Source organism: Acanthopagrus latus, chromosome 3 (genome assembly GCF_904848185.1).
Source record: "Acanthopagrus latus isolate v.2019 chromosome 3, fAcaLat1.1, whole genome shotgun sequence".
Taxonomy (NCBI): Eukaryota; Metazoa; Chordata; class Actinopteri; order Spariformes; family Sparidae; genus Acanthopagrus; species Acanthopagrus latus.
In genome coordinates, this window is record NC_051041.1 from 9249524 (window position 1) to 9269716 (window position 20193).

Consider the following 20193-nt stretch of genomic DNA (forward strand, 5'->3'; position numbering starts at 1 on the left):
GTCAGCAGCTCCGACAGAGACACACGCCTCCACTGAACTTCTCACGAGGTTCTAATTAAAACGCTCCGTCACTTTATCCAGCATTTTAACCGATAAAAGCAAAGTTTATCTCAACCAGTTGTGTTCACCAAAACGTTGTGGGTTTGTCTGTTTATTAGTCTTACTGCCTCATTGATCACGCTAAGATTCACATCCCAGATTGGAAATGTGTCGGGATGCTTAGTGAAAACAGATTGCGATGGTTTTTACAAAGTGTTCCTCAGCTCGTATAATACCGTTTATAGAGCGGTGAACCTCGCCACATCCTCTTTTCGAGCATTTCAAGGACGCCCCTTTCATACCCAATCATGGTATTCTCACCTGATTACCTGTGGAAGGTCCCAAACAGGTGTTTTGGGGGGGATTTGCACAACTTTCACAGTCTTCTGTTGTTCCTGTCTCAGCTTGGTCGAAACATCAATGAAGGTGACGAGATGAAACACTGAGCGTATCGTCTTTGTGCGGGTTTTCACTCAAGTACATGCGAGAAAGAAGAGGATCGCATCCCGTTTTATTTGTGTTTCATACAGCGTCTCAGCGCTTTTGGAATCAGGGTCGTGTCTCAAGACACTATTGTACCCTCAAGTTAGGATGTAATGGATCAAACTGCTGAACCATCTACTGTACAACAGTTGGGCTGCTTAATCATTGATGCATCTATCAGTGTCGTACATAATAATGTGTCAGTCATTTTTTCTGCAAAATTTGTATTTAAACTTCTGGTATTATAAGCATATTTAGCTGTATTTTTACATAAAGGATAAGTTCACCCAATAATGAAATTGTACTTATTATCTGCTCACTGCTAATGAAAAGTCTGGTCAAGTTTGGTCATCTGCAAAACATTTCTGGAGCTTCACAGCAAAACAGCGTTGCCCTAAACAACTGGAGTAGAAGATGGGGAATTTTTAAAAAATTATAGAAATGAAATGGCTGCATACATCCAGTATAATCCAAGTCTCGAGAAGCACAGAGATCCCAAACTGATTTCAAAATACCATATTTACACCAATGACAAGCTTGTGCGTTAACTGTAGGAAGGGTGCGGGCTAACACTATTAGCTCTGGAGCTACAGTGATGATTTTAGCTTCGACAAATGTGCATCCGCGTGAGTATGAGTGGATAATAACTCACTTTTTATTTTGGTTTGAACTTCTCACTAAGTAAAACACTGCACGCAGGACTCCTACATCCAACTGAGTGATCTTAGACAGTTGCACTGCTACTTTCGCTCAGGTCTTAATACTTATCCCTGCGCTGACAGAAAGGTTTATTTTCTCGCAGCTAAGGCAGGGGAGAGTGTCTCACGAGTCGCCTGCACCAAGTCGGCCGCATCAAACAGTAATCCGTGAGACGACGCAACACACCGAGAAGACTGAAAGTTATCCCGGGTTTTAGCGTAATGAAACCTAACCTGCGGGTCGCTCGCCTTCATAAATTAAAACTCAAACTCTTGGCACCAAACAGAGGCAAACAGTGATAGTGTCCCGCCCGAGAGCCAAGGAGAAGCGGGTGACAGACAGATATCAGCCTCGGATAACACCGACAGGGTGAGGACGGTAAAGGAGAGGAGCCAGCGATACGTAAGAAAAGGAGGGAAGGGTGGAGGGATGGTGTCAATTGCTGTTTTTTTCCCTTCGCTTTAAGCGCCCTTGACACGGGTGTAATGATACTACTCTTACTCTTTGTCTATTTTAGTGCCGCATTTACATTCCGCCTACACACGGGCGGCTCACGTAAGATGTCTGTCCTCAACACGATCCCCATCTAAACTCAATCTCTCCGCCAGACCTTTACCCCCCCTAACCTGTCTCAATAATCCATCCAACCTTTTAGCCAAATGGAGAACTAAACTTCCAGACGGATCGCCAAACTGCTGAAACCGCAATCAACTCGCGCAGTTAAAAGATTCATCGCGCTCAAAAATAGCCTCATTCAGTCATGTCAGCATCCGTGAGGAGGCCGGTTCCTCCTCCTCCTCCGGGGCGACGACAAATCATGACAGTTCGACGCTTTGATCACCTTCTCCCCCCCCAACACGCATCGCTGACACCAACACCCCTCGCACTTTGCTGTTTGGGATCCGAGAGGAGCCCACAAAAGGACGGGCAGCGTTGAGATTCAGGACCTTTTTTTTTATTTGAAAACAAAAAAAACTGTTCAACAATGTTTGAGCAACAGGCCTCCACATGTCAGAGAACAACGGTGAGAAATATGGAGCAGGTGTGTCTCCTCCTATAACTTCGCCGCACTGCCAAAAACTACAAGCAGCCCCCCCCTTAAATCTCAGAGGAGACATCTAAATGGCAGAGCTCCTAAAACAAAACATATTATACAAAATGTAACCTTAGTTCCACCATATTTTACTGTCACCCGGTTGGCTAACATTGGGCTAGAGCTTGGAGCTGTCCAAATGAATTACACCAGCTCTCTAATCTACGAGTACACACGTCGTGTTGAATGTTTGAGTTACGTTTGGAGTACACAAAGAAAGATAAGGCTCGAGTGAGTGAAACAGTCACCACTTCTCCATTTGGTGTTCTGCCTCTTAGCACCAGGGGGCGTTAGACCCTGAGGGAGAGCAGCATTACAGCAGCAACCTCAGCTGCCAGAATACATGGTAGCTAGTAATTTGGTTGCAACTTCAGTTTAAGTTGAATGATTTTTTTTTTTTATTACTGACTTGACTAGGTTTGGGCACAGTTGGTGAGGGTCAGGAAAACTTCACGGTTCATCATGGCTTAAAATACCTGATTTGGTTGCACAAGCACAGGTGGATGTGAAAGGTGGCTAATAAGCATAGGTTGAGGCAGGATGCAGGGGAGGGGGCGTGGCTGCCAACCAAGACACTGCTGTTCAAGATGCTGTTTCAGCGTTTATTAGTGTGAATCTACTGGGTATTTTTAACGAGACGTTGGCACATTTTCCAGCCGTGTTTGTGGCAACAAAGCCAAACGTTTTTGACAAAACCTCAGAACAATTTGCAGCCAAAGGAAGCAGCACGTGTGGATGATTTCCAGCCGTGTTAGTGGCGACAGAACCAGGCCCCCCCACGGTGCACCCACGTTCCTAATAAATGCTGCAAATGTGCCCTCTTAGATGCCCCTGTGGTAGATAAAACGTGATAAAGTGCCCTCTAGGGTGCTTTTCCAGTTCACTATAAATGCATTACATAATAAATGACCTTCTGTACGCTGGTGCCCTACCGCGCACAGCTGGTGTCCTTTTTTAGTTTTTTCGGCCCTGCCCCTTAAACATCCCGATTGTTTTTTTGTGCCTAAACCAAACCAGACCATAAGCACAGCATTGCCACAACATAAAATGTAAAACTGAGCATAAAGAAACATAAAGGAAGGTATATTTCAACATATCCGTACATTGCCAATATTAATTTTGGCTGATTGGGTTGCTGAATCAAAAATGTTAAAAAGAGAGAGGCTGCAAGAAGACTGACATTTTCCATGAGCTGAGTTTTTCCTCAGATTGTCACTAATAGCCCATGAATGAGTCAGATAATAATTTTACAGTGTTTTCCTACCACAAAATCCCAACAGCTTGCAGGTTAAGTTTACAGACGTTTCCCCCCCAAAATGAGCAGCGAGCCTGTTTGGCTGAAACCTAAACAGGAAATCTCTAGGTTCTTGTCATATAAAAGCACTATTAACTTTCGTAAATCTGTGGCACTTCAAGCACATTGCATCAGGGTGATTCACTCACTCTTCACAGTGCAGATAACACAGTGGAAACAACGCCCTCATTCACAGTTAAAAAACAAGAGGGAACCCTCAAGGGGACAGTGGTTACAGACGACTAACAAGTATAAGGTCATAAATTATAAATACGCTGCGAGCATGAACATTAAAAAGGCTGATCGTTGTCCGTATCTTGACAGGCGAAGAGATATGCTCCTTGCACGGATTTTAACCAGCCATCAGTGTTAAAAGAGAAGAAGGAAATTCTTTGTGTGTGTGTGTGTGTGTGTGTGTGTGTGTGTGTGTGTTGCTATGTCGGTGTAGTGTACCAGCACACCCACCAGAGGGAGAGAGAGAGCTGCACACAAGCGAGCAAGCTTCACTCTGTATCAAAAGGCACTTTTCTGCCCCATAATAAATTCCACGTGGCAGCAACAACAAACAGTGTCATGTGTGGCATCGCTGGATAATTAAAAACAATACATCTGTGCGTGAGTTCCTGCTCCCAAACCAACTCAAAGTCACATTTGATCTTTAAAAGTGCCTCGTGGTCTGCGCTCCCCCCCCCCCCCGTTCACATGCAAAACAGCAGCTGAGATGATTTGCATCAGCCACACATCAAAGTAAGATAAAGACAGAGAGTCAGCTGCAAACATGCTCTGATCATCCAATCAGATTCGATAAAAGCAGCACATGAGGTGGTGGTCACACGGCCCGAGTTATGATGTGAGACTGAGCAGCAGAAGTACACATCGACACATCAGAGGTGAGGTGGTTCTTTTGGAAACACTGTGTCCATGTCTGTCCAGAGGTGTGCTTGTTTTTTTTTCTTCTTTTTTTGTATACCTAAAGCTCAGCCCGGGTGGAGTCAGTGGCTGCGAGGCACTGGGTGCAGCAGGGTCATGTGCTCGGCGCCGTTGAAAGGCAGGCGCTGGGTGCAGTAGTGGTGCACCACCTCCGGGATGCTGGGAAACACGCAGCTGCTCTGGTCCAGGGTGTAGCCGTTCTCTTTAGTCTGGGCGACGATGATGTGGACGCAGCCATGGCTCGTCCTGAGTCACACAGGAGAGAAGGACAAGAGTTAAACCCCACAATCCAAAGCTACAGGAATACAAGACTGATACATTAATATATTCATACATAATATATACATTGTTTCTATGTATCAGAAATCAAATATAAATACATAAGCTGATAAATGAAGTCATACGTCATTAAATGCATTATGGGAGGGGGGTATGGCGTGTGGGGGGAAATGAAAAGGTAAAATATTCCAGAAATAATGCAAAATTAAATAGGTTTTGAAAAAAAAAAAACACAACGCAAGAATCAATTTTTTTAAATAAATGAAATGTTGATATTAAAGTGAATGAATAGGGGGAATTAATACAAAGCTAAATAAATACAGAAATATGAATTTATATCAGTCATCACTATTAATGCTAAAATATTATCTTAATTTTTAATGGTATCTTTTTATATTTATTTATTTACTTTCAGTTTTGGCAGTTTTGGTCCTCCATCAACTTCTGCCTCAGAGATGTGTCATGAAAACAGAATTTCTTTGTAAAATTAAATTGCACCCTTTTGACCATATTACACTGTCTGGGGAAAGGGGGAATTTGTTAGGGACTATTTTTAGCAGTGGATTGAAACACAGTGTGCATTCTTGTGAGTATTAATGACAGCAGGACATGTTTGTGGTATTTAGTCAAAATAAATTAGACAGTCATCATAAGCAAGGACAGATTGTGACTTAATGACACATGAGATGTATTGTTTGCTCTGGTCTTTGAAGGAAAATACTGAAAGTTTATAGTCTCCTTTAAAAAGTGAAGGCAAACGTGAAAACATTCATTTTACACACATGGTGCATGGGATCAATAAGTGATACTTCTTCCCCTGAGACGGCGCCGTTGCACTTTCAGGCTTCACTCACTTGAGGGCGATGGAGTACTTGCTGTTGTCCGACTCGCTGTTCCGGACCAGGAAGCTGGCCTCCCTGCAGGACTGCAGCTGGAACTCCGCCTCCTGACGAGTCACACAGCCGTGGTACCAGCTGAGACAGAGGGTGGGAGTCGGGGGGTTACACTTCATCTGCTATTGATCAAGGCCAGAACCTCATCTCATATAAAACCCATCATCGCTCTTACATAACTCTGACATCTCAGTACATTAAAAGTCTGGAGCGAGGTTTAGTGTAAGAACAGGAAACACATGCAGACACATTCTGACATATAAAACATCTGAATTCCTTTAGGAATATTTTCAGTGCTAACTGTCAAAGTTGTACGCATCCACAGGGGAAATCCCGCCACGTGAATCTGTGATGATTTCTGCAGAGTTCACCCCCTCACCTCTGTTTTTCCAGCGGCAGGGAGGGGTCGACGCAGCAGGCCTCGGGGTCAGGGGTCGGAGGTGAGGATCTCAGGATCTTCTGCGTCCAGCTTTTCTGCCTCAGATGCTGATGCTGATGCTGATGCTGGGCCGGCGGATGCTGGGGCTGCCTGGTGAGCGTCAGGTGAGGCGTGTCATCTTTGGCTTGGCGTTCGGGGCTGTCAAACTGTGCTGGGGTAAAGGAGGGAGCGACGAGAGACGATGTGAAGAAACAACCGACTCTGTGGCTGCGTTTGAACTGGGTGCCGCAGCCGCCAGTAAATAAAACAAGAAGGCAGCGGTTTGATGATTCATGCAAGATGTTATTCAGTATGCTGTTGGCCTGTGCGGAGTATGAAATATAAATGTGAGAGCGGGCCTGAGCTGTTTTTTGAACAAATGTACCTCATATTGATCTAAGGCGGCGCAGAATCAGGGCCGGATCTGTAAATATAAATACAATATTCCAGCGAATTTGATGTGAAGCTTACCCTCAAGTTATATGTAAGAAACGCGCAACGTACCCGACAGAGTTCTGACAATGTGCTCCTTCTTCCACTCCCAGGGCAGCTCGTACTCAGTGGACGGGCGAGGATCCAGCTCGGGCCCCCGCGCGACCACCGCCGTCCTGTCGCCGTCCCCGCCTCCCTCGTACGGCACGTCGTATATCTGCAAGGGCGCCGGCTGACCTTCCTCCACTGCCCCTTCGACCGCCTCCATCAGCACACACACCTTCAGCAGGTCCTTGGAGCCCCGACGTCTGATCTCTGGAAAAGTAGAAACAAGGGGTTTAAGATTAAAAGAGATTATAAGAGTATTGTACAAAAAGGTGCCATGTCTAATTAGGCACCGCTTAAAGAAGGTTTGCAAGCTGTATGTATCTGGCTTCAACAAAGGTTAATATAGTATAATATGACAGGATAATGATAATGACTTTATGAAGGACACACAAAAGGTCCATAGCACATTCAAAACGACAGACAGTGTATACAAAACAAATGCAACATCATCTAGGAAAGACAGAAAGCAGCAAATTAAATCGAAATAATGAATAAATAATAAGTGATAAGGACATTTTTTTGGGGTTGCCAGTTTGCGACAACACCGTATGTTGGTGTTGATCTTATCTATTTGACAGTTCTTCTGTTATGAATGTTGGCAGTCCATAAATAAAGGCTTAAGACATTTTGGTGCAGAAATAAGTGGTTAATATACATATAAATACAAATAAATACATCAATTATGCAAACATTATTTCATTCGACAAGTTGAACTGCTGGACACAACACGTCTCCTGCGTCCTGCTCAGTGTGATTGTGCACTGGAGGCTTCAGGTTTCCACGTCACACTTTTTGTGTGCTAAATGTTGAACCAGGTTTGGCTTCCAAACTAACATCAATGTCACAATTCTCCTTTTTAATGAGCGCAGAGCAAAGAGTGCAAAAACAGCTCTCTACTGGCAAACTCTGCACGAGCGTCATTCTCCAGAGTGAAGCTCAAACTGTTGGAGAAAGAAGAAGGATTCAGTCTTGACCAGTGGGACACTTAAACTTCCACTGAACCCTTTATAAGAAGGCGCCTCTTCAGACAGTTGTACCATCATAGCTAATGGTCTGTGATGGAGCTGGGGGCCCTTTGACAACCTCATCTGATCATTTTGTTAGCAGCCTAATTAACCCACTCATTAGTCGTGTCTGTTGCTAAGCAAATACTCTTATTTGATTCAAGTGGTTTTAACCAGAGCTGTTGACACAAAGTAAATCTACAATAATCTACCTGACAGCCGACTTAACTACTTAACTACTCATCTACTTAGAAAAAAAGAGGATTCAAAAGGTGCATTGTTTATCTCTGTACTATTGTAAACATACTGTTTCCTTTGCTATTGTGAAAACTAATAAATAAAACAGAGGAAGAAATAAAAAAAAGTGCTTTTAACAGATTTAAAGATTAACTACATTGTGTTTATGAACCATTTGCAAAGTATTACAAACTGCAGTCGCAACTTTACAATAAACAATCGCTCAAAGGGTCTCCATGTTACAATTTGTAGCAATTAATGTATTAATCGCTTTTTAACTGGTCACATGTGAGCGGGTTGTAACGTGACGTGAAACACGAGACCTTCCCCGCCTCTCTCTGCTCTGCAGACAAGCCTGCGGACGATTTGCTGTTAAAACGCTGCTGGATTCTTTGGACGCAGGTTGGATTTTCTGCGACAGGATTCGACTCTCTACAGGTTCTCAAGTCCCTTGTCTTAATTCCTCTCTCTGCTCGGCTAACAGGGAGCAACAGCAGCTTAGTTAAGTTTAGTTTTTTTAGTTTAAAGACACAGAGCCCCTTTGATAAATGGCTTAAAAGGTATTTAATTGTATGTTAACAGTGAAATAACTATTAATAACTGAATTTTAAAAGGGATCATTTGTTGTTAATGGTTATTTTAAAGTTAATTGTGTCTTGATGGTAGTCAGAGAAGTTTAACAGACATGTTGTTCCCCATAAACATTAAATTTGAATCTGGTATCTGATGTCGGCTGCTATCCCGAGTGTGAATAATAATCCTGCCCCTCTCTCATGGCCTCGCATATTGAGTCACGGTGACATCAGACCCTTTGCCGACTTCCTCCGTATGATTTAAGCCTCATAAATTGACTCAGTCACATCATCACATCCTCTGTAGACTTCTTCTCCGAGGAGGCCTGGAAGTAGCACAGGACACCGACTGAAGTCTAAATTCTACTAGAGAGCACGGCAATAAAACATGTTCACTGTCGCAGCGGGCGATTGTGTAACCCTTTTTTAGCTCAGACAATGGGAGTGATGGAAGGAAAGGTCAGGGGAGCATGTGATTGGACGACGGAGCACCAGGCTTCCTAGATGCTGGGAGGTTTTGATGAATGATCAGACAGGTCCATATAGGGGGTTACACTGAGCCGCGTCCGAGAGGAGGTGACGGTGGGGGTGTAGCGGGGGGGGCGGCACTGAGGGCCAACTTCCTTTTTGGAGAATAGTACCAGGAAACAGAGACAGGAAAGAGGAAGCAGGAGCAGGAAACTGCACCCATTGTCCGAACGCAACACAGTTGCCATGGGCACCCCACGGGGCGCAGGGAGCACTGGGGGAGCGAGTTCACGCTCTCAGAGACTGGAAATGGGAATCCTGACGCTCGCACAGAGGCTGAGGAAAAGTCTTACCCGTGATCATCTGCTGAGCATCGTACGGCTCCATGTAACCATCGTTCTCCCCGACCCTCTCCGCCTCCCTCTGCTCCCTGGTCTTCTGAGCGTCAAAGGGATCCGCGTAGTCCTCAAGGATGATCACCTGGAGAGAAAGACGCAGGAAAATCAATGTGTTTGTATGCGAGAGTTGTATACTTTAAACTCTGAAAACTTTAAACTCAGAGTGGAACTCAATAATACAGAGCAGAAGATATGGGTTGACATAAGATGCTAAAAGTGACATTTTTAGACCAAATGATCAATGGATTAAAGGATAAATTCACCCTAAAAATAGAAAATTAAGTCATTTTCTGTCACCATAAAGTCGATGGATGGTTATTTTAATAACATTTTAAAACAAGTCCCCCATTTAATTAATTTGTTTAGCAGAACTACGAAACTGTGCTGAGAAGATGGGTGAGCCTTCATTTTCGGGTGAACTCTTGCTTGACTGTCTTCACATTCGTATCTCTGTCGACAACCTTCTACTCGTCACGCCTGATTGTCTTGTCATCTTATCAGCGCCGCATCATTTCTTGTTTAATTTACAAGCCTCTGGCCAAGAGACAACGGCGGGCGGTAAAAATGAAGTCGTCTCTCAACAATCACTTCCAGTTGCGTGCGTTCCCACTGCCAGAGAGACGCTGGCGTCCGGGTGAGGCAGCAGATGCCTGACAGGCCGCAACACAGATACGCTGACACAACACACATCTTCCTCGCAGCACAGAGTGTTAAATCTTCATCAGCCGAGAAGCCGAGAGGAGAGATATTAAAACATCACGCACAACATCTTTTGCAAACACAAGCGTGAGATCAAGAAAGGGGATTTACTCCCCGTTCTGAAACATAAAACTGCCATTTTCATCCCCCCCCTCTCTTTCATCTGTCATGTTCCTCGCCATCTCCCTGCCTATCACTGCTTCTCTATCTTTCTTCTCTTTTATTTTTTTTTCCAAAGCCAGTCTGGAGGGGGACCTGGGTTAGCGCCCGAGTGTCAAGTAACACGATGCTTTTTATAACATGATAGCCTTCACCGGGTGGGTGGGGAGGGCTGAATGAAGTCAAAGAGCCGGGAGAGGAGGGTGAGAGAAGGGGAACACCGAGGCCACACTGCACACGGGAGAGAGGAAGGAGGAGGCCTCGCGTCTGACCACAGCTTTGTGTGTTCAAGGCGAGGAAGGTGGGTGTGAGGGGCGAGGGGCGGAGAGGAAGAGAAGGAGAGATAGGAACGACAGACTGGGAGGAGAGGACACAATGGGGAGAGAGGAGTGGAGACAAAGGGGGAGGGAGGGAGGGAGAGAAACAATAATATCAATTTTCAGAGCTCGGACTGGGTCATTGCTGCTCCATTGTCAACGGTATTGATGACACTACGTGTTGTTTTAAGCCGGAGCAGGAGGTGGAGGTTGCGCCCGCTGAGGAAGCTGCCAGATTAGATTATTTCTCTCTGTTCGGCTTCACGTCACAGCAGCACCGTAGAAACACTTCAGTTTTGCTTCAATGAAGTTCAGAAGTTTTACCGACGCAATGTTGGCTGCCGAGACTATAAATCCCATTTAGGGCTGTCAAAAAAGTCATATTGGGATGATTTTGACAGATACTGAGATTCACGATTGTCCAGAATTTAGCATTTTTGGTTGCCAATTTTTATTTTCGCTGAAAAAAACAAAACAAAAACACAGATGTCCTGATGACGTGACACTAGCTGTGGTTTGTACCTTTCATTTTACTTCTATTGAGAAAAAGCTCCAGCGAATTAGATATTGGCTGTACTGCGATTTCGATCATTTTGATAATTTTGTTTTTTTGTGCCTCCCCATTCCCACTCACAAGGCTTACAATCTAAAACAGTGCTCCCTTAACAAGTAAAAGTCCTGCATTCAAAATGTCTTAAAAAGCACAAAATCTTGCAAAATAGTCAGCAACAACGGAGCTAATGCCAATACAAGTTACACTGTATCCTGTTTGGAGAAGAAGATGAAGGTGCAGTGCTTGAGGAAAAGTACTCCAACACTGTCCACAGGGGAAAAAACTACTTAAATCTGGTTAATAGCCTACATCAGAATACTAATAAACACTAATAAACAATGAAAGTATTTGGGTAATCCTACTAAGTTTCATTTCACGGCCAGTTGCTTGCTGGTGTCCTAACATGCGAGCAGTGATTTAAGGATGTATCTGACTCAGGTGAAGCTCATTTAAAATACGGTTTGATGGAGTAATCCTTGACGCTGTATCATTAAATAGACTATATGTACTATATATTCATCTGAAAAGTTGTAGCAGTCAGATGAATGCATTGGCAGGAATTGCATTTTCTTCTAAAATGTATCAAAAATGAATGCAGCATTACATGAAAACACTCAGACTTGTACGTCAGCGCAGCACTTGAGTAAATGCACTCTCCAAGGAAACAAATCAGAGCACAGCGATCATGAAATCAGGTTTTGAAAGATTAACACACAAACTGAGATGTGACAGAAGTTTGGTATGTGCTTCCACATGACCCAGTCTGAGTTTGTGTTTACTCACAGTTTCGGTCTTGCACTGGGCCGGTTTCTCGGCCTCGGGTACCGGTACCGGACCGGTGACGGTGCCGCAGTTGAAGTTGGGGCTCTTGTCCTGTTTGTCCACCCTGATCAGCCGGCTGATGTAGGAGTTGGCGGATGGAGAGCTCTTCAGAGGCCTGTGCTGCTGCTGCTGCTCCTCGAACACCGGTTCTGCTGGTTCTGCTTTGGAGTTCTTGCGGCTCTTCCCTGACAGGAGGGAGTCCCAGACCTTCCCATCTTTCGGGGCGCTCACACCGTTCCTGCTCACCTCTGTGGCCGAGTTCTTGCGGTTTCTCCCGGAGAGGAGAGACCCGACTCCTCCACCACCTCCACCTCCACCTCCCGTGCTGTCACTGGAGGAGTTTTTGCGGTGGCCCGTTTTGGAGCCAGGTGTTTTGGTACCGATGCTGGCCACCAGCCCGGGTTTTCCGGCTCTGGGCTGCGAGCCAGACTCGGAGGCTGAGCGGATCCTGTCGGTACCGTTCTTCAGATTGATGGGGAACTCCTTGAACCACTTCGCCATTGTAGCTCGGATGGAAACCAGTAGCGCTCTCTGCCTGCTGCTCCGACACCTTTCAGCGCCATACACCGGGGGCCCCAGAGACGCACCTTTAGAAAAACCCACACGGCCCCTCTAACAAAAGACTTCCGCTGCTTTATTCTGGGGTAGAGCCTGTGTGAACTGCGGGATCTCCACACCTCACTTTAAAGCATGTCATAAAAAGCTCCCCTCAGAGAAGTCCCCAGTCTGAACCTTCAGCTTTTTAAATAGAAACTTAAAGGAGGAGGAAAGGAGAGAGAGAGAAAAAAAAAAAAAAACATACCACCACTTTATCCCATTTGTGTTTCTCTTACACCTGTCCCTTTCTTCTAAAAAAGAAAAAAAAGTTTATTCCCTTTGGATGAAAAGTTGCCTGCGGAGCGGGAAGATCCGAAAGAAGGCGAAGTTCTTCTTGCTTCCGATTTGCGGTCCCATTCCCAGAGTGGCGCTTAAAATCGAGTCTTTCACAAGCTTTCGTAGTCGCAATGAGGCTCCTGACTGCGCCTGGAGTGTAGAGGGGAGGGGGCGTCTGAAGTTAAGAGAGGTGGGGAGAGGGGGGAGGCAGGACCTGGTGGGCGGCGATCGGAACTTTTAATTGTAGGACACAGGGGCACAATAAGCAGTACTCTGGTTTAAGACTTACCTACGACACCAGTATTTAGCTATTCCTGTGGCTGCTTATAGCCCAATTAATGCAGTATGTGTTTGATCTGTAACATGAAACATAATGCACAATACGAAATTACAAAGGCGATAAGAGAATATGGTTACATATCAAAGAAAAGGCATCTTAAAATGTTTACATTCCATTTAAAACTCGTGCTCTGAGGCGTGAATAATAGTAAACTCACACATCTGTACACTCCTGCATCCACTGACGCCAAACCTTATCAGATAATGACATAAATTGAAGGTGACGGCTGAATAAATATTTCGATGTTGGATAATAATTCAATATTAATCATTATGTCACTCGGTAATGCTTCTTAATTGGCTGTCTAATTAATGTCCACCCCTTTAGTTTAATTGCACGGGGTATCGACGGGAAATGGTCCGTTCTGAGCTTCTCCACATATGCCAATGAAAGGTGTGGCACTGTTTCTCTAAAGTGAATAAAACGCTACGGACGGTGGCAACTCGGATAGTTCGTCAATAGATGATCTTATAAAACTAAATGTGATTGAATGCGAGCCGTTTGACGGTCAAGATTTTTTAAACGCACTTATTATTCATCAAGTATACTTATCGACACCCCCATTTCGGCGACGAGATGTAACCTTCCGTGGTGCGCGATACCCCTGCCTGTCCCTCTTTGTCCGGTGGCGATAGAAGGCCATGATAATTATGGCAAAATTTGCGTTTTTGAATGAATTATAGTTGAATGGTGGATCAACAAGCATACACCGAGTGACGACTGGTTTGCTGGCAATGACACACCAGAGAGTTTCAATTTAAAGGACAGCAGAGCAAGCAACGGAGAAAGGGTACAGTTTGCTTCCAAGACAGTCTGCAAGATGGCTAGCTATCTTCAGTGGCATGCTAACGTTAGCTAGCAAGCTAATGTTAGCATAGTAAACAACAGTTTTTCAAAACATGCTCGATTGTTTTGTCTGGTAAATGCTGTGATGCGTGAAGTCGAGTGCACATTTTTTTTCCACAAATGAATGTAGAACCGAGAAAATCACAGTCTTCGATTAATGTCCCGGCGTTGCGGTTACTGGGTGAAATCTCAACGCTGCTAGCAAGCCACATTGAGTAACGTGGCTAAGCTAGTTAGCCGAGGTAGTTACTAGCTTGCGTTAGCTAGCTGCTGGTCGAGTTCTGTGCTTCACATCTGTGATCATTTAGAGAGGGGAGGTGGGGTTGCTCTGTAACTTGTTTGTACTGGCAGTCAAGCCAGGTAGCAGGCGATCGGTTTCACCCCAGCTAGCAGAAACTGGCTCGCAACGACGCGAACTTGCGCTAAATAACATGAACCAGCTCCGCTTTTACCTGCCGTTTATTTGGTGACCAAATCCCGGCGTGACAGACACCGAAAAGATTTGCAGCTGGAAAGGAGTTTGCAGACCTGGGCCGGCGTTATTACCATAACCCTTAGCTACCGATACGCGTTAGCAATTGCTGTGATGATAACCATTTTAGCGGCATTGACATGACCTGAAGGCAGATTCCACCTACTCGGCTCATAGCCTTCAAGACGTCGTCATTTTTAACTTTTTTTTTCTTGCATATGAACGGTGATATGCCACTTCACCGACAGTCATATTAGCTAATGGCTGCCGAATCGGGGAGACTACTGGCGGGACAAGGAAAACGCAAAGGTAGGAATTAATTTCACCCATCTCCCAATCAGATCGGAATCATCCATTATTGCGCTGCAATGGGCTGCACTGGTGCTGTTAGCAAATCCCTTCTCGCCTCCCCCATATGTAAACTTCACGACTGTCTCCGGTGGTGGCTGTTTCTCCCAGAGTGGATTCTGTGGACGGGGTTCATGTCTATCTTGCTATCAATGTACCTTCAACTTCGTTTTCCTCGTTCTCATGTCTTCGTCTTTTCCTGTCTCCCTCATTGACCTTACCTCTTCTGCCTCTTGTTTGCGGCCTCTCTCCCTCCTCGCCTGGGTCATTTTTGGTCTGCCTGGGTCATTTTGCGATTCAAGGCTTCATAAACCTTGGGTGATGGTAACGCCTGGATGTTCAGCATCTTGTCCTCATGCCAGTCTATGTCCCATCATTGAATCCATTCTCAACTGTTGGACTTGAGAAAGAGGCCCTAGGTCTAAAAAGCTGCTCCACTCTGTCACTAAGGGGTATTGGCCAATCCAAACGTGATGCTGCACTCGATTGGTGGTGGACCAATGGCATGAGATGTGCAGGCCTACTTTTGGTCTTTGCTAACATTATATTTCCCCCTTTCCACTCCCTTCCCTTCCATATGTTGCTATTTCAGCTTCACAGATGAAGAGCCCGGAGAAGAAGAAGGCAAGGAAGTCTACTACTCAGGTAATAGTTGATCTTTTATTTTATAAAAGGAACTGAAAAAATGAGAATTTTAAAAGGGATGCACAGTGTTTATAAGACCCCTAAATTGTCAGCTAGGTATAGGGGAATTTGAATAATCCGTATCTGTGCAATTCTAGACAATAACACAAAATAAAAATAGTTTTTGGTGACTTAACAACTGCAGCATTTACAAATTCCCAACACAATAGAGTGTTGTTGGCTCCTTAAAAAGTTAGTTTGCAAGCCACCATGAAACATTTAAGAGGAAAAAGAATAAGAACGAGAGCAGCCTGTTCTTGCTCTGCAGGGGTTCTTCAAAGAGGAGGGGGAAGAAATGCAATGAATCTAAGCATTGTGGGATATTAAATCATCCATTTTTCTTTGCTAGATCTCAGTCTTTCTTACACTCAGGTGTGCGCAAACTACAGGTTACAAATTTCGTTTTAAAATACAAACTGTGAAATCATCTTATTGCTATTCAGCTGGAATAAATCCATGTCTTGCACTCCCAAATTTAGATCATCCAGTGATGAAAAAAATCAATTATAAAATCAAACATTTATTCTGTATTTTCTGTTTTGTTTTAGGCGGCGGGGTTCTCCCACCTGACTGAGTTCGCACCCCCTCCAACCCCTATGGTGGACCACCTGGTCGCCTCCAACCCCTTCGACGATGACTTCGGACCCCCATCCCGACCCAGTGGGGCAGGTGGACCGGCCAGTGGTCCATTTCTTCCCAGCCCGGGCGCAGGCGGAGGAGGTGGTTATGGAGGAGGAGGCAGAATGGGCGGAGGCATGGGCTTCATGGGAGGACCAGGAGGACCAGGTGGTGGCCAGCCGGGACGGAGGCCACCATTCGGGCCTCCATCCAATGCTGGACCGCACCACCAGCTTGGCTTTGGAGGAATGCCTGGCTTTGGTGGTGGCGGTGGTGGAGGCAGTGGTGGAGGAGGAGGAGGTGGAGGATTTCCTCCTGGTGGCCCATCTCAGTTCAACATGCCTCCAAACTTCAGCCCACCCATGCACCCTGGGCCAGGTTTCAATCCCATGCTGTCTCCAGGAGCTATGGGAGGTCCTGGAGGAGGAGGGCCTCACCCTCGGTTTGGAATGCCGCCACAGCAGCAGCATGGACAGGGTGGACACCCATTCAACAGCCCACCGTTACCTGGCGGTGGAGGCCCCAGAGGGCCTCCACATGGCCCCCTGCCTCCCATGGGAGGAGGAATGGGTCCTGGGATGAATATGATGGGTGGACCTGGAGGCAACATGGTGGGAGGCTTGCCAGGGATGCCCCCTCAAGGACAGTTCCCTCCCTCACAGGATGGACCCTACCCTGGCCCCAGTCCACCAGGACCAGGCAACGAGGATGGAAAGAACTTTGGTGGAGGAGGACCACCACCTGGGCCTCAACAGCAGCAACAGCAGCAGCTTAACCTAAATCCCAACGGCCCCCCTCCTAATAATACCACTCCTGGTCCTCCTCCCAATTCTGGCCCACCACAGCCAGGGGGAGGCTTTCCTGGCCACCCTGACGTCCCACAGCCCAATGCCAACACACCTGGTCAGCCTCCCTCAGCACCGCCTCAGACTAACCCCAACTCTTCTCCCACTGGTCCCCTGAATGGATCAGGCCAGCCCCAGCATCAACCACCCAGTCAGCTACAACCCCCCAGCAATACAAACACCTCCAACTCTAACAACTCTACCCAGCAGCAGCAGCAACAACAATCCACTCCACCTAACTCTGCCCCTGGCTCCACCCCTTACAACCAGCAGAACAACACCCCCGGTGCTGGTGGTCCCATGCCAAACGCAGCCCCCAATTCAGGTCAGAACAACATGACCAACAACAACGGAGGTAACACTCCCGGCAGCAACCCCAACCCCCCCTCTAACTCCACTTCTACCCCAAACACCCAGTCTCCCCTCCCCCCTGGCCCTGCTGCCCCCTCGACTGGACCCGGTTCTGGCCCTGGGAAGCTCGGCGGCCCCGGGATGGTCTTCCCCTGTGGCCTCTGTATGGCGGAGGTGCATGACGATCAAGATGCCATCCTGTGCGAGGCATCGTGCCAGCGCTGGTTCCACCGTGACTGCACGGGCCTGACAGAGCCGGCGTACGGGCTGCTGACTCGAGAGAGCGCTGCTGTTTGGGCCTGTGACTTCTGCATCAAGACCAAGGACATCCAGGCCGTGTTTGTGCGCCAGGCATTAGGTCAGCTGGTGGCAGCTAATGAGAGTTGAGAAGTTGATGACAAAGGAGAAAGTGCGGAGGGAGCGATGCATAAGGACAAATAGAGACGGTCTTTGCTCTGATCTAATTGAATGACCTGTGTGTCAGCTGCTTGCCCAGCTTTCTCTTGACTAGCCCTTTACTTGTTCACGACACAGAGAAACACACTCATTGACAGTCATGCTTATATATAGCACTTTGAGTGACTGTAGGAAAATGCTCCCCCCCCCCAAAAAAAAAATCATAAGTCAAATCATAATGAATGTTAAAATGACACAGTCCTTCAGACATCTAGCCTGCCAACCAGCAAAGCACTGACACCAACACACTACCTCACACACTTTGTGACTGACTGGCACGGAGGCTCCCGCACTAACTGACTGTGATTGACTCACCGCAACTCATGCACCACATGAGTATGATAATATTTCAGACACATAAACCAACATTAGGCGGGGGGAGTGATGTTGAAATATTCCCCTACTGTGTACAGACAACTCAGAACATCAACATTACTCTCTGATTTGTCGCGGCTTTAAATCAAAACAAACATGATGTATCACATCTTTAAAATTGAAAAAAAAATAATAGAGTGCCTGGAAAGCTTAAAAGGGACTTGGGTTTTATTTGTTAATTGATGCACAGCTTTATTTGCCATCAAAATGCTTCATTCTAGCACTGCCCTGCCAGATTTCTGCCTTTTTTTTTTTTACTGCAAGCAAGCGAAAGGAAATGGAAAAACACATCTGTGTATCACAGTGTAACATCTCAAACACGATGTGAAACTAACAAAAGTTATTTTGGCAATTCCTGCACACACACACACACACACACTTCAACCCTCTGTACTTCTTGTATCAGTCATTTTGTACCCAGTGCTGAGTTAATCCAAAGGAGACCCGGGTAGAGACTTCATCCACACCTCATGTAGAGGATTTTACCACCAAAATAGTTGTAAATATTAGGACGAAACATTTTGTCTGGAACTCCCATCAGTTGCCAGAGAGTTGACCAATGAACAAAATAACAAGTGGAACTTCTGTGTTTTGGTTGTCTACAGTATGACGTTTTGGTTTTTATACAGTCCATTTCTTTTTATCTCTGCAGTACACATGAATTGTGAAATCAGTGCTTTTGGATGGTGTTGGCATAGCAAGTAGTGACATCATGTCATATCAGATGTGCATAGTCCTTTTTAAAAAAAAAATAACAAAACGCAAAAAAAAAAAACAGGGGAGGGGGGTGCATGTGAACCAATGCAGTAACTGTCTGATCTGTTTATGTTTATACTCTGGCCTCTGCGCTGCCACGGGCCTTGAAGTAGACCAAATAACTTAAGAGCGAAAAATAGCCAATTTTTCACATTTCTGTCACGGTATAAGGTGTTTATAACTATTCTTCCTTCTCTCTTTCCTTATTTTTCTTTATTCAATGTCCAAGTTGCCTTTCTGTTCTTGCTCTCTCAGCTGTCCCTTTTTGATTTTGTACTGGTGTTCGTGCTGTGCTCTTGCTCTGGTCTGGCACCTCCTGGTGGAACCCGGAGGAACCAGTGAGTCCCACACCTGTTGGGGAAGGGAAAGGTACTGAAGTCTGAAGTAAAGACAGATTTTTTTTTTGTACTTGTCCATGTCTGTTTTTATTCACATTTTTAAAAATTTGTTTGCTAATTGTTGTATTAAAATGAGGGTTGGAAACCCTAATGAAAAAGTTAAATGTAATTTTATTTGTCATAACGCCCAGAGGTACAGCTACTGTAGGTTATCGTGTTCAACCATCATAAGTGGTTTGCTTTAAGGTTTTTTTCAGTTTATTGTGAAAAGTTGTTTTGTGAAGCTTGTATTTGCAGATTCATCATTGGTTCTGTGGTGATTTATTCAAACTGTTAGTTACCTCTCAGCTGAAGCTAGAAATATATTTTATGGGAGTGTAAATTAATGATTTCCAAGAAAGTTTTAAAATTGTTTATAAAATGCTAAAATAGTATACCTGAGAGCCTTTTACACAAATAGTAAAATATTCGGAGTAAATTGATGATACATCATTAACTTGTTTTCAAATGGAGCTCTTATTTCAAGAAAATCAGAAGCGGCTGCTGTATGTCAGATTTAAAGGATAAGGTCACTGATCATTATCTGCTCACCGCCATGCAGATGGAAAGTCAGGTGAGGTTTCATAGTCCACAAAACATTTCTGGAGCTTCGCAGCAAAACATCACTACAGCTTCCTCCTAAGCGACTGAGGTAGATGGGGACTTGTTTGAAAACATAAAATTGTTATTGTCCCCATTATTAGCCTTTAAAAGAAGCACACAGTGAAACATTAAAAGCTAAGTCAGTGTAAATGATTTAAGCATAATTAATGTCTACCAAGTTTTTTTGCAGCCCGGCCACTTTGTAGGCCTTATGGTTACTAATGATAGATTTTGGTAGTTTATACATTTAACCTTAGCAGTCATCAGCCTTTCTGTGTTTGTATCTGGTAAGATTGTTATTTAAGACTACAAACTGTGAGCATCCTCTTAATGAAGATGAGCTGAGATGATT

The 20193-nt window shown here is 45.2% G+C and overlaps 2 protein-coding genes across 9 annotated transcripts; one reads left to right on the plus strand and one right to left on the minus strand.

Annotated features, from left to right (window-relative positions):
- Positions 1-4020: 4020 nt before the first annotated feature.
- Positions 4021-15360, minus strand: LOC119017079 (SH2 domain-containing adapter protein E-like). Of its 6 annotated transcripts, none has more exons than XM_037093513.1 (8): positions 14998-15360; positions 13060-13126; positions 11859-12920; positions 9303-9429; positions 6633-6875; positions 6090-6300; positions 5672-5791; positions 4021-4784 (listed from the first exon to the last, which is right to left on the minus strand). In XM_037093513.1, the coding sequence occupies exons 3-8, from the start codon at positions 12396-12398 to the stop codon at positions 4601-4603; spliced, it is 1425 nt and encodes a 474-aa protein (XP_036949408.1). In that variant the 5' UTR covers positions 12399-12920; positions 13060-13126; positions 14998-15360; the 3' UTR covers positions 4021-4600. The 6 variants fall into 6 exon arrangements, with proteins under 6 accessions (XP_036949408.1, XP_036949406.1, XP_036949404.1 ...); XM_037093511.1 differs by having other exon boundaries at positions 11859-12984; XM_037093509.1 differs by lacking the exon at positions 14998-15360 and adding an exon at positions 13268-13403.
- pygo2 (pygopus homolog 2 (Drosophila)) lies at positions 13712-19672 on the plus strand. 3 transcript variants are annotated; one of them, XM_037093506.1, is made up of 4 exons: positions 13712-13900; positions 14677-14737; positions 15369-15421; positions 16009-19672. In XM_037093506.1, the coding sequence occupies exons 2-4, from the start codon at positions 14689-14691 to the stop codon at positions 17659-17661; spliced, it is 1755 nt and encodes a 584-aa protein (XP_036949401.1). In that variant the 5' UTR covers positions 13712-13900; positions 14677-14688; the 3' UTR covers positions 17662-19672. The 3 variants fall into 3 exon arrangements, with proteins under 3 accessions (XP_036949401.1, XP_036949400.1, XP_036949402.1); XM_037093505.1 differs by having other exon boundaries at positions 13712-14737; XM_037093507.1 differs by lacking the exon at positions 14677-14737.
- The last annotated feature ends 521 nt before the right edge of the window (positions 19673-20193 follow it).

Coding starts and splice junctions, on each gene's coding strand:
- LOC119017079 (XM_037093513.1), bottom strand. CDS start 12,398: ATGGCGAAGTGGTTCAAGGAGTTCCCCATCAATCTGAAGAACGGTACC. Junction 6,876..9,302: donor TGCTCAGCAGATGATCACGG/GTAAGACTTTTC, acceptor CTACTTTTCCAG/AGATCAGACGTCGGGGCTCC. Junction 4,785..5,671: donor AAGTACTCCATCGCCCTCAA/GTGAGTGAAGCC, acceptor TGTGTGACTCAG/GACGAGCCATGGCTGCGTCC.
- pygo2 (XM_037093505.1), top strand. CDS start 14,689: ATGGCTGCCGAATCGGGGAGACTACTGGCGGGACAAGGAAAACGCAAA. Junction 14,738..15,368: donor GGGACAAGGAAAACGCAAAG/GTAGGAATTAAT, acceptor TTGCTATTTCAG/CTTCACAGATGAAGAGCCCG. Junction 15,422..16,008: donor CAAGGAAGTCTACTACTCAG/GTAATAGTTGAT, acceptor GTTTTGTTTTAG/GCGGCGGGGTTCTCCCACCT.